General features: G+C 55.9%; 1 protein-coding gene across 1 annotated transcript in view; it reads left to right on the top strand.

Moving 5' to 3' along the window:
* LOC140106919 (calsequestrin-2-like) overlaps positions 1 to 10,114 on the top strand; it is a 141,412-nt gene extending 131,298 nt beyond the window's left edge. The window contains exons 10-11 of the mRNA XM_072131557.1: positions 8,107 to 8,181; positions 9,658 to 10,114. Of these exons, the coding sequence (XP_071987658.1) occupies positions 8,107 to 8,181; positions 9,658 to 9,930 (348 nt within the window). The 3' untranslated portion in view covers positions 9,931 to 10,114. The remainder of the gene's footprint in view (positions 1 to 8,106; positions 8,182 to 9,657) is intronic.
* The last annotated feature ends 1,938 nt before the right edge of the window (positions 10,115 to 12,052 follow it).

The following is a 12,052-nucleotide window of genomic DNA, read 5'->3' as shown; positions in this document are numbered from 1 at the left end:
CCTCCTCCTCCAGACTCCTCTGTCCCCCTCCTCCTCCAGACTCATCTGTCCTCCTCCTCCAGACCCCTCTGTCCTCCTCCTCACCCAAACCCCTCTGTCCTCCTCCTCCTCCAGACCCCTCTGTCCTCCTCCTTATCCAGACTCCTCTGCCCTCCTCCTCCAGACTCCTCTGTCCTCCTCCTCCTCCAGACTCCTCTGTCCTCCTCCTCCTCCAGACTCCTCTGTCCTCCTCCAGACTCCTCTGTCCTCCTCCTCCTCCAGACTCCTCTGTCCTCCTCCAGACTCCTCTGTCCTCCTCCTCATCCAGACTCCTCTGTCCTCCTCCTCATCCAGACTCCTCTGTCCTCCTCCTCCAGACTCTTCTGTCCTCCTCCTCTTCCAGACTCCTCTGTCCTCCTCCTCCTCCAGACTCCTCTGTCCTCCTCCTCATCCAGACTCCTCTGTCCTCCTCCTCATCCAGACTCCTCTGTCCTCCTCCTCCAGACTCTTCTGTCCTCCTCCTCTTCCAGACTCCTCTGTCCTCCTCCTCCTCCAGACTCTTCTGTCCTCCTCCTCTTCCAGACTCCTCTGTCCTCCTCCTCCTCCAGACCCCTCTGTCCTCCTCCTCCAGACTCCTCTGCCCTCCTCCTCCAGACTCCTCTGTCCTCCTCCTCCTCCAGACTCCTCTGTCCTCCTCCAGACTCCTCTGTCCTCCTCCTCCTCCAGACTCCTCTGTCCTCCTCCAGACTCCTCTGTCCTCCTCCTCCAGACTCCTCTGTCCTCCTCCTCATCCAGACTCCTCTGTCCTCCTCCTCATCCAGACTCCTCTGTCCTCCTCCTCCAGACTCTTCTGTCCTCCTCCTCTTCCAGACTCCTCTGTCCTCCTCCTCCTCCAGACTCTTCTGTCCTCCTCCTCTTCCAGACTCCTCTGTCCTCCTCCTCCTCCAGACCCCTCTGTCCTCCTCCTCCAGACTCCTCTGCCCTCCTCCTCCAGACTCCTCTGTCCTCCTCCTCCTCCAGACTCCTCTGTCCTCCTCCAGACTCCTCTGTCCTCCTCCTCCTCCAGACTCCTCTGTCCTCCTCCAGACTCCTCTGTCCTCCTCCTCCAGACTCCTCTGTCCTCCTTCTCCTCCAGACTCCTCTGTCCTCTTCCTCCTCCAGACTCCTCTGTCCTCCTCCTCCTCCAGACTCCTCTGTCCCCCTCCTCCTCCAGACTCATCTGTCCTCCTCCTCCAGACCCCTCTGTCCTCCTCCTCACCCAAACCCCTCTGTCCTCCTCCTCCTCCAGACCCCTCTGTCCTCCTCCTCATCCAGACTCCTCTGCCCTCCTCCTCCAGACTCCTCTGTCCTCCTCCTCCTCCAGACTCCTCTGTCCTCCTCCTCCTCCAGACTCCTCTGTCCTCCTCCAGACTCCTCTGTCCTCCTCCTCCTCCAGACTCCTCTGTCCTCCTCCAGACTCCTCTGTCCTCCTCCTCATCCAGACTCCTCTGTCCTCCTCCTCATCCAGACTCCTCTGTCCTCCTCCTCCAGACTCTTCTGTCCTCCTCCTCTTCCAGACTCCTCTGTCCTCCTCCTCCTCCAGACCCCTCTGTCCTCCTCCTCATACAGACTCCTCTGCCCTCCTCCTCCAGACTCCTCTGTCCTCCTCCTCCTCCAGACTCCTCTGTCCTCCTCCAGACTCCTCTGTCCTCCTCCTCCTCCAGACTCCTCTGTCCTCCTCCAGACTCCTCTGTCCTCCTCATCCAGACTCCTCTGTCCTCCTCATCCAGACTCCTCTGTCCTCCTCCTCATCCAGACTCCTCTGTCCTCCTCCTCCAGACTCCTCTGTCCTCCTCCTCCTCCAGACTCCTCTGTCCTCCTCCTCTTCCAGACTCCTCTGTCCTCCTCCTCTTCCAGACTCCTCTGTCCTCCTCCTCCTCCAGACTTCTCTGTCCTCCTCCTCCTCCAGACTCCTCTGTCCTCCTCACCCAGACCCCTCTGTCCTCCTCCTCATCCAGACTCCTCTGTCCTCCTCCTCATCCAGACTCCTCTGTCCTCCTCCTCCAGACTCCTCTGTCCTCCTCCTCCTCCAGACTCCTCTGTCCTCCACCTCATCCAGACTCCTCTGTCCTCCTCCTCCAGACTCCTCTGTCCTCCTCCTCCTCCAGACTCCTCTGTCCTCCTCCTCCTCTAGACTCCTCTTTCCTCCTCCTCTTCCAGACTCCTCTGTCCTCCTCCTCATCCAGACTCCTCTGTCCTCCTCCTCCAGACTCCTCTGTCCTCCTCCTCTTCCAGACTCCTCTGTCCTCCTCCTCCTCCAGACTTCTCACTCCTCCTTCTCCTCAAGACTCCTCTGTCCTCCTCCTCCTCCAGACTCCTCACTCCTCCTTCTCCTCAAGACTCCTCTGTCCTCCACCTCTCCCAGACTCCTCTGTCTTCCTCCTCCAGACGCCTCTGTCCTCCTCCTCCAGACTCCTCTGTCCTCCTCCTCCAGACTCCTCCAGACTCCTCTGTCCTCCTCCTCCAGACTCCTCTGTCCTCCTCCTCCAGACTCCTCTGTCCTCCTCCTCCTCCAGACTCCTCTGTCCTGCTCCTCCTCCAGACTCTCCTGTCCTCCTCCTCCTCCAGACTCCTCTGTCCTCCTCCTCACCCAGACTCCTCTGTCCTACTCCTCCAGACTCCTCTGTCCTCCTCCAGACTCCTCTGTCCTCCTCCTCCAGACTCCTGTGTCCTCCTCCTCCTCCAGACCTCTCTGTCCTCCTCCTCCAGACTCCTCTGTCCTCCTCCTCCCCCAGACCCCTCTGTCATCCTACTCCTCCAGACTCCTCTGTCCTCCTCCTCCCCCAGACCCCTTTGTCCTACTCCTCCTCCAGATTCCTCTGTCCTCCTCCTCCTCCAGACTCCTCTGTCCTCCTACTCCTGCAGATCCATCTGTCCTCCTCCTCCTCCTCCAGACTCCTCTGTCCTCCCCCTCCAGACTCCTCTGTCCTCCTCCTCACCCAGACTCCTCTGTCCCCCTCCTCCTCCAGACTCCTCTGTCCTCCTCTACCTCCAGACCCCTCTGTCCTCCTCCTCCTCCTCCAGACTCCTCTGTCCTTCTCCTCCTCCAGACTCCTCTCTCCTCCTCCTCCTCCAGACTCTTCTGTCCTCCACCACCAGACCCCTCTGTCCTCCTCCTCGTCCAGACTCCTCTGTCCTCCTCCTCCAGACTCCTCTGTCCTCCTCCTCCTCCTCCAGACTCCTCTGTCCTCCTCCTCCTCCAGACCCATCTGTCCTCCTCCTCCAGACTCCTCTGTCCTCCTCCTCACCCAGACTTCTCTGTCCTCCTCCAGTCTCCTCTGTCCTACTCCTCGTCCAGACTCCTCTGTCCTCCTCCTCCTCCAGACTCCTCTGTCCTCCTCCTCACCCAGACTCATTAGTCCTCCGCCTCCAGCCCACCATGTGTCCTCCTCCCTCTCAAGACTCCCCTGTCCTCCTCCACCACCAGACCCCTCTGTCCTCCTCCTCGCCCAGACTCCTGTGTCCTCCTTCTCCTTCAGACTCCTCTGTCCTACTCCTCCTCCAGATTCCTCTGTCCTCCTCCTCGCCCAGACGACTCTGTCCTCCTCCTCCTCCTCCAGACTCCTCTGTCCTCCTCACCCAGACTCCTCTGTCTTCCTCCTCCTCCAGACTCCTCTGTCTTCCTCCTCCTCCAGACTCCTCTGTCCTCCTCCTCCTCCAGACTCCTCTGTCCTCCTCCTCCTCCTCCAGACTCCTCTGTCCTCCTCCTCCTCCAGACTCCTCTGTCCTCCTCCTCCCCCAGACTCCTCTGTCCTCCTCCTCCTCCAGACTCCTCTGTCTTCCTCCTCCTCCTCCTCCTCCTCCAGACTCCTCTGTCCTCCCCCTCCAGACTCCTCTCTCCTCCACCTCCTGCAGAATCCTCTGTCCTCCTCCTCCTCCAGACTCCTCTGTCCTCTTCCTCCTCCAGACCCCTCTGTCCTCCTCCTCCTCCAGACCCCTCTGTCCTCCTCCTCCAGACTCCTCTGTCCTCCTCCTCCTCCAGACTCCTCTGTCCTCCTCCTCCAGACTCCTCTGTCCTCCTCCTCCTCCAGACTCCTCTGTCCTCCTCCTTCTCCAGACTCCTCTGTCCTCCTCCTCCAGACCCCTCTGTCCTCCTCCTCCTCCAGACTCCTCTGTCCTCCTCCTCTTCCAGACTCCTCTGTCCTCCTCCTCTTCCAGACTCCTCTGTCCTCCTCCTCTTCCAGACTCCTCTGTCCTCCTCCTCTCTCCAGGCCCCTCTGTCCTCCTTCTCCTCCAGACTCCTCTGTCCTCCTCCTCCTCCAGACCCCTCTGTCCTCCTCCTCCTCCAGACTCCTCTGTCCTCCTCCTCCTCCAGACTCCTCTGTCCTCCTCCTCTTCCAGACTTCTCTGTCATCCTCCTTCTCCAGACTCCTCTGTCCTCCTCCTCTTCCAGACTCCTCTGTCCTCCTCCTCTTCCAGACTCCTCTGTCCTTCTCCTCCTCCAGACTCCTCTGTCCTCCTCCTCCTCCTCCAGACTCCTCTGTCCTCCTCCTTCTCCAGACTCCTCTGTCCTCCTCCTCCTCCTCCAGACTCCTCTCTCCTCCTCCTCCTCCAGACTCCTCTGTCCCCTCCTCCTCCAGACCCCTCTGTCCTCCTCCTCCTCCAGACCCCTCTGTCCTCCTCCTCCTCCAGACTCCTCTGTCCTCCTCCTCCAGACTCCTCTGTCCTCCTCCTCCTCCAGACCCCTCTGTCCTCCTCCTCCTCCAGACTCCTCTGTCCTCCTCCAGACTCCTCTGTCCTCCTCCTCCTCCTCCTCCTCCAGACTCCTCTGTCCTCCTCCTTCTCCAGACTCCTCTGTCCCCCTCCTCCTCCAGACTCCTCTGTCCTCCTCCTCCTCCAGACCCCTTTGTCCTCCTCCTCTTCCAGACTTCTCTGTCATCCTCCTTCTCCAGACTCCTCTGTCCTCCTCCTCTTCCAGACTCCTCTGTCCTCCTCCAGACTCCTCTGTCCTCCTCCTCCTCCAGACTCCTCTGTCCTCCCCCTCTTCCAGACTCCTCTGTCCTCCTCCTCTTCCAGACTCCTCTGTCCTCCTCCTCCTCCAGACTCCTCTGTCCTCCTCCAGACTCCTCTGTCCTCCTCCTCCTCCTCCTCCAGACTCCTCTGTCCTCCTCCTTCTCCAGACTCCTCTGTCCTCCTCCTCCTCCTCCTCCAGACTCCTCTGTCCTCCTCCTTCTCCAGACTCCTCTGTCCCCCTCCTCCTCCAGACTCCTCTGTCCTCCTCCTCCTCCAGACCCCTCTGTCCTCCTCCTCCTCCTCCTTCTCCTCCAGACTTCTCTGTCATCCTCCTTCTCCAGACTCCTCTGTCCTCCTCCTCTTCCAGACTCCTCTGTCCTCCTCCTCCTCCAGACTCCTCTGTCCTCCTCCTCCTCCTCCTCCAGACTCCTCTGTCCTCCTCCTTCTCCAGACTCCTCTGTCCTCTTCCTCCTCCTCCTCCTCCAGACTCCTCTGTCCTCCTCCTTCTCCAGACTCCTCTGTCCCCCTCCTCCTCCAGACTCCTCTGTCCTCCTCCTCCTCCAGACCCCTCTGTCCTCCTCCTCTTCCAGACTTCGCTGTCCTCCTCCTTCTCCAGACTCCTCTGTCCTCCTCCTCTTCCAGACTCCTCTGTCCTCCTCCTCTTCCAGACTCATCTGTCCTCCTCCTCCTCCAGACTCCTCTGTCCTCCTCCAGACTCCTCTGTCCTCCTACTCCAGACTCCTCTGTCCTCCTCCTTCTCCAGACTCCTCTGTCCTCCTCCTCCTCCTCCAGACTCCTCTGTCCTCCTCCTTCTTCAGACTCCTCTGTCCCCCTCCTCCTCCAGACTCCTCTGTCCTCCTCCTCCTCCAGACCCCTTTGTCCTCCTCCTCCCCCAGACTCCTCTGTCCCCCTCCTCCTCCAGACTCCTCTGTCCTCCTCCTCCTCCAGACCCCTTTGTCCTCCTCCTCTTCCAGACTTCTCTGTCATCCTCCTTCTCCAGACTCCTCTGTCCTCCTCCTCTTCCAGACTCCTCTGTCCTCCTCCAGACTCCTCTGTCCTCCTCCAGACTCCTCTGTCCTCCTCCTCCTCCTCCAGACTCCTCTGTCCTCCTCCTCCTCCTCCAGACTCCTCTGTCCTCCTCCTCCTCCTCCAGACTCCTCTGTCCTCCTCCTCCTCCTCCAGACTCCTCTGTCCTCCTCCTCCTCCAGACTCCTCTGTCCTCCTCCTCCTCCAGACTCCTCTGTCCTCCTCCTCCTCCAGACTCCTCTGTCCTCCTCCTCCTCCTCCAGACTCCTCTGTCCTCCTCCTCTTCCAGACTCCTCTGTCCTCCTCCTCTTCCAGACTCCTCTGTCCTCCTCCTCCTCCAGACTCCTCTGTCCTCCTCCAGACTCCTCTGTCCTCCTCCTCCTCCAGACTCCTCTGTCCTCCTCCTTCTCCAGACTCCTCTGTCCTCCTCCTCCTCCTCCTCCAGACTCCTCTGTCCTCCTCCTTCTCCAGACTCCTCTGTCCCCCTCCTCCTCCAGACTCCTCTGTCCTCCTCCTCCTCCAGACCCCTTTGTCCTCCTCCTCCTCCTCCTCCTCCAGACTTCTCTGTCATCCTCCTTCTCCAGACTCCTCTGTCCTCCTCCTCTTCCAGACTCCTCTGTCCTCCTCCTCCTCCAGACTCCTCTGTCCTCCTCCTCCTCCTCCTCCAGACTCCTCTGTCCTCCTCCTTCTCCAGACTCCTCTGTCCTCCTCCTCTGTCCTCCTCCTCCAGACTCCTCTGTCCTCCTCCTTCTCCAGACTCCTCTGTCCCCCTCCTCCTCCAGACTCCTCTGTCCTCCTCCTCCTCCAGACCCCTCTGTCCTCCTCCTCTTCCAGACTTCTCTGTCCTCCTCCTTCTCCAGACTCCTCTGTCCTCCTCCTCTTCCAGACCCCTCTGTCCTCCTCCTCTTCCAGACTTCTCTGTCCTCCTCCTTCTCCAGACTCCTCTGTCCTCCTCCTCTTCCAGACTCCTCTGTCCTCCTCCTCTTCCAGACTCATCTGTCCTCCTCCTCCTCCAGACTCCTCTGTCCTCCTCCAGACTCCTCTGTCCTCCTCCTCCTCCTCCAGACTCCTCTGTCCCCCTCCTCCTCCAGACTCCTCTGTCCTCCTCCTCCTCCAGACCCCTTTGTCCTCCTCCTCCCCCAGACTCCTCTGTCCCCCTCCTCCTCCAGATTCCTCTGTCCTCCTCCTCCTCCAGACCCCTTTGTCCTCCTCCTCTTCCAGACTTCTCTGTCATCCTCCTTCTCCAGACTCCTCTGTCCTCCTCCTCTTCCAGACTCCTCTGTCCTCCTCCAGACTCCTCTGTCCTCCTCCAGACTCCTCTGTCCTCCTCCTCCTCCTCCAGACTCCTCTGTCCTCCTCCTCCTCCTCCAGACTCCTCTGTCCTCCTCCTCCAGACTCCTCTGTCCTCCTCCTCCTCCAGACTCCTCTGTCCTCCTCCTCCTCCAGACTCCTCTGTCCTCCTCCTCCAGACTCCTCTGTCCTCCTCCTCCTCCTCCAGACTCCTCTGTCCTCCTCCTCTTCCAGACTCCTCTGTCCTCCTCCAGACTCCTCTGTCCTCCTCCTCCAGACTCCTCTGTCCTCCTCCTCCTCTTCCAGATTCCTCTGTCCTCCTCCTCCTCTTCCAGACTCCTCTGTCCTCCTCCTCCTCCTCCAGACTCCTCTGTCCTCCTCCTCCTCCTCCAGACTCCTCTGTCCTCCTCCTCCTCCTCCTCCTCCAGACTCCTCTGTCCTCCTCCTCCTCCAGACTCCTCTGTCCTCCTCCTCCTCCTCCAGACTCCTCTGTCCTCCTCCTCTTCCAGACTCCTCTGTCCTCCTCCTCCTCCTCCAGACTCCTCTGTCCTCCTCCTCCTCCTCCTCCTCCAGACTCCTCTGTCCTCCTCCTCCTCCAGACTCCTCTGTCCTCCTCCTCCTCCTCCAGACTCCTCTGTCCTCCTCCTCTTCCAGACTCCTCTGTCCTCCTCCTCCACATTCATTTTAGGATTCTTCTTGTGTCTTTGTGGTGCAGAATCAATAAATTTTATTTAAGTGTAAAACTCTTCAGAGCAGAGGAATAAAGGATAAATGCGGGGGAGCTGCTATCATCGATAACCGGCATTATTCTCTGCACAGATGGTGACCTACTGGGAGAAGACCTTCCACATCGACCTGTTCCGACCACAGATAGGAGTGGTCAATGTGACCGATGTGAGTGTGTGACCCAACAGCCGCCATCATATATCACTGTATATAGCTCCTCTTATTAAACCACCCTGCTCCTCCCGTAACTAAATATAACCCCTCCAATTACTCCATATAACTCCTCCTATCACTCCATATAACTCCTCCTATTACCCTATATAACTCCTCCTTTTACTCCATATAACTCCTCCTATTACTCCATATAACTCCTCCTATTACTCCATATAACTCCTCCTATTACTCCATATAACTCCTCCTATTACTCCATATAACTCCTCCTATTACTCCATATAACTCCTCCTATTACTCCATATAACTCCTCCTATTACTCCATATAACTCCTCCTATTACTCCATATAACTCCCCATATTACTCCACATAACTCCTCCTATTACTCCATATAACTCCTCCTATTACCCTATATAACTCCTCCTTTTACTCCATATAACTCCTCCTATTACTCCATATAACTCCCCCTATTACTCCATATAACTCCTCCTGTTACTCCATATAACTCCTCCTATCACTCCATATAACTCCTCCTTTTACTCCATATAACTCCTCTTATTAAACCACCCTGCTCCTCCCATAACTAAATATAACCCCTCCTATTACTCCATATAACTCCTCCTATTACTCCATATAACTCCTCCTATTACTCCATATAACTCCTCCTGTTACTCCATATAACTCCTCCTATTACTGCATATAACTCCTCCTGTTACTCCATATAACTCCTCCTATTACACCATATAACTCCTCCTATTACTCCGTATAACTCCTCCTCCTATTACTCCATATAACTCCTCCTGTTACTCCATATAACTCCTCTTATTAAACCACCCTGCCCCTCCCATAACTAAATATAACCCCTCCTATTACTCTGTATAACTCCTCCTATTACTCCATGTAACTCCTCCTTTTACTCCATATAACTCCTCCTATTACACCATATAACTCCTCCTATTACTCCACACAACTCCTCCCATATCTAAATATAACCCCTCCTATTACTCCGTATAACTCCTCCTATCACTCCATATAACTCCTCCTATTACTCCATATAACTCCTCCTATCACTCCATATAACTCCTCCTATTATTCCATATAACTCCTCCTATCACTCCATATAACTCCTCTTATTACTCCATATAACTCCTCCTATCACTCCATTTAACTCCTTCTATTACTCCATATAACTCCTCCTATCACTCCATATAACTCCTCCTATTACACCATATAACTCCTCCTATTACTCCACACAACTCCTCCCATAACTAAATATAACCCCTCCTATTACTCCGTATAACTCCTCCTATTACTACTTATAACTCCTCCTATTACCCTATATCACTCCTCCTATTACTCCATATAACTCCTCCTGTCACTCCATATAACTCCTCCTATTACACCATGTAACCCCTCCTTTTACTCCATATAACTCCTCCTATCACTCCATATTACTCCATGTTGCTATTGCAGGCAGACAGCGTCTGGATGGAAATGGAGGATGCCGAGGATTTACCTTCTCCATCTGAGCTGGAACAATGGATTGAAGACGTGTTATCTGGGAAGATCAACACTGAAGATGACGATGACGACGAAGACGATGATGATGACGATGATGACGATGACGACGATGATGACGACGATGATGACGACGATGATGATGACGACGATGATGACGACGACGATGATGATGACGATGATGACGACGATGATGATGACGATGATGACGACGATGATGATAACTAAACTTGGAGACCAATGTAATGTTTGGTGCTGGACCTGATGGCATCATCCATTTCTTTGTATTAGTCAGTATGACCGGACAGACATGACCATCGCTGGGCTGCAGTCCCCAAACGGGAATCATGAGCAGCTGACACGCATCAACAGATCACCAGCGAAACCCCAAAATAAAATGGCAAAATGTTCAAAAAAATGGAAAAGACTCTGCGTCACTGCTGCTTCCCTATGTGTGATGAGTGGTGGAGGGGATCCTCTACGTCACTGCTGTGTCCCTATGTGTGATGAGTGTTGGAGGTGGTCCTCTGCGTCACTGCTGTGTCCCTATGTGTGCTGAGTGTTGGAGGTGATCCTCTGCGTCACTGCTGTGTCCTTATGTGTGATGAGTGTTGGAGGTGATCCTCTGCGTCACTGCTGTGTGATGAGTGGTGGAGGGCGTTTTTCATAGTGAGGTCTTTTTGTTGTTTCTTATTCTGTTTGGTTTTTATTTTTTGTTCTTTTTCCCTGATGTTATATGTGTGTAGTCTCTTTTGTCTTATCTTTCATCCTCTATTAATGATTGTGGGCATTTTCCACGTAAAATATTTGTGGTTTTTAGTGGCTTTTCCCTCCCTGCTTCTGGGGACTATAGAAAACATATAAAAGTCACATGATGTGAATATAAGGAAATGTTTTATACCTCTGGACCAGCATGAGGGGAGAACGGAAGCTTTGGGAGTGATCCGAGTGATGCGCAGTCCTTCCCCCTGCTCCTTATGGGTCACCGTCCTTCCCCTGCTCCGTATGGGTCACCGACCTGACCCCTGCTCCTTATGGGTCACCGTCCTTCCCCCTGCTCCTTATGGGTCACCGTCCTTCCCCCTGCTCCTTATGGGTCACAGTCCTACCCCATGCTCCTTATGGGTCACCGTCCTTCCCCATGCTCCTTATGGGTCACCGTCCTTCCCCATGCTCCTTATGGGTCACCGTCCTTCCCCCTGCTCCTTATGGGTCACCGTCCTTCCCCCTGCTCCTTATGGGTCACAGTCCTTCCCCATGCTCCTTATGGGTCACCGTCCTTCCCCCTACTCCTTATGGGTCACCGTCCTTCCCCCTGCTCCTTATGGGTCACCGTCCTTCCCCTGCTCCTTATTGGTCACAGTCCTTCCCCATGCTCCTTATGGGTCACCGTCCTTCCCCCTGCTCCTTATGGGTCACCGTCCTTCCCCCTGCTCCTTATGGGTCACAGTCCTTCCCCATGCTCCTTATGGGTCACCGTCCTTCCCCCTACTCCTTATGGGTCACCGTCCTTCCCCCTGCTCCTTATGGGTCACCGTCCTTCCCCTGCTCCTTATTAGTCACAGTCCTTCCCCATGCTCCTTATGGGTCACCGTCCTTCCCCTGCTCCTTATGGGTCACAGTCCTTCCCCATGCTCCTTATGGGTCACCGTCCTTCCCCATGCTCCTTATGGGTCACAGTCCTTCCCCTGCTCCTTATGGGTCACCGTTCTTCCCCCTACTCATTATGGGTCACCGTCTTTCCCCCTGCTCCTTATGGGTCACCGTCCTTCCCCCCTACTCATTATGGGTCACCGTCCTTCCCCCTGCTCCTTATGGGTCTCCGTCCTTTCCCCTGCTCCTTATGGGTCACCCTCCTTTCCCCTGCTCCTTATGGGTCACCGTCCTTCCCCATGCTCCTTATGGGTCACAGTCCTTCCCCCTGCTCCTAATGGGTCACCGCCCTTCCCCATGCTCCTTATAGGTCACCGTCCTTCCCCCTTCTCCTTATGGGTCACAGTCCTTCCCCATGCTCCTTATGGGTCACCGTCCTTCCCCTGCTCCTTATGGGTCACAGTCCTTCCCCATGCTCCTTATGGGTCACAGTCCTTCCCCATGCTCCTTATGGGTTACCGTCCTTCGCCTGCTCCTTATGGGTCACAGTCCTTCCCCCTGCTCCTTATGGGTCACAGTCCTTCCCCTGCTCCTTATGGGTCACCGTCCTTCCCCATGCTCCTTATGGGTCACAGTCCTTCCCCTGCTCCATATGGGTCACAGTCCTTCCCCATGCTCCTTATGGGTCACCGTCCTTCCTCCTGCTACTTATGGGTCACCGTCCTTCCCTCTGCTACTTATGGGTCACCATCCTTCC

This window comes from Engystomops pustulosus, unplaced genomic scaffold, assembly GCF_040894005.1.
Source record: "Engystomops pustulosus unplaced genomic scaffold, aEngPut4.maternal MAT_SCAFFOLD_88, whole genome shotgun sequence".
Classification (NCBI taxonomy): Eukaryota; Metazoa; Chordata; class Amphibia; order Anura; family Leptodactylidae; genus Engystomops; species Engystomops pustulosus.
Note: the sequence above shows the minus strand (reverse complement) of the source record. Positions and strands in the feature narration are given on the sequence as shown.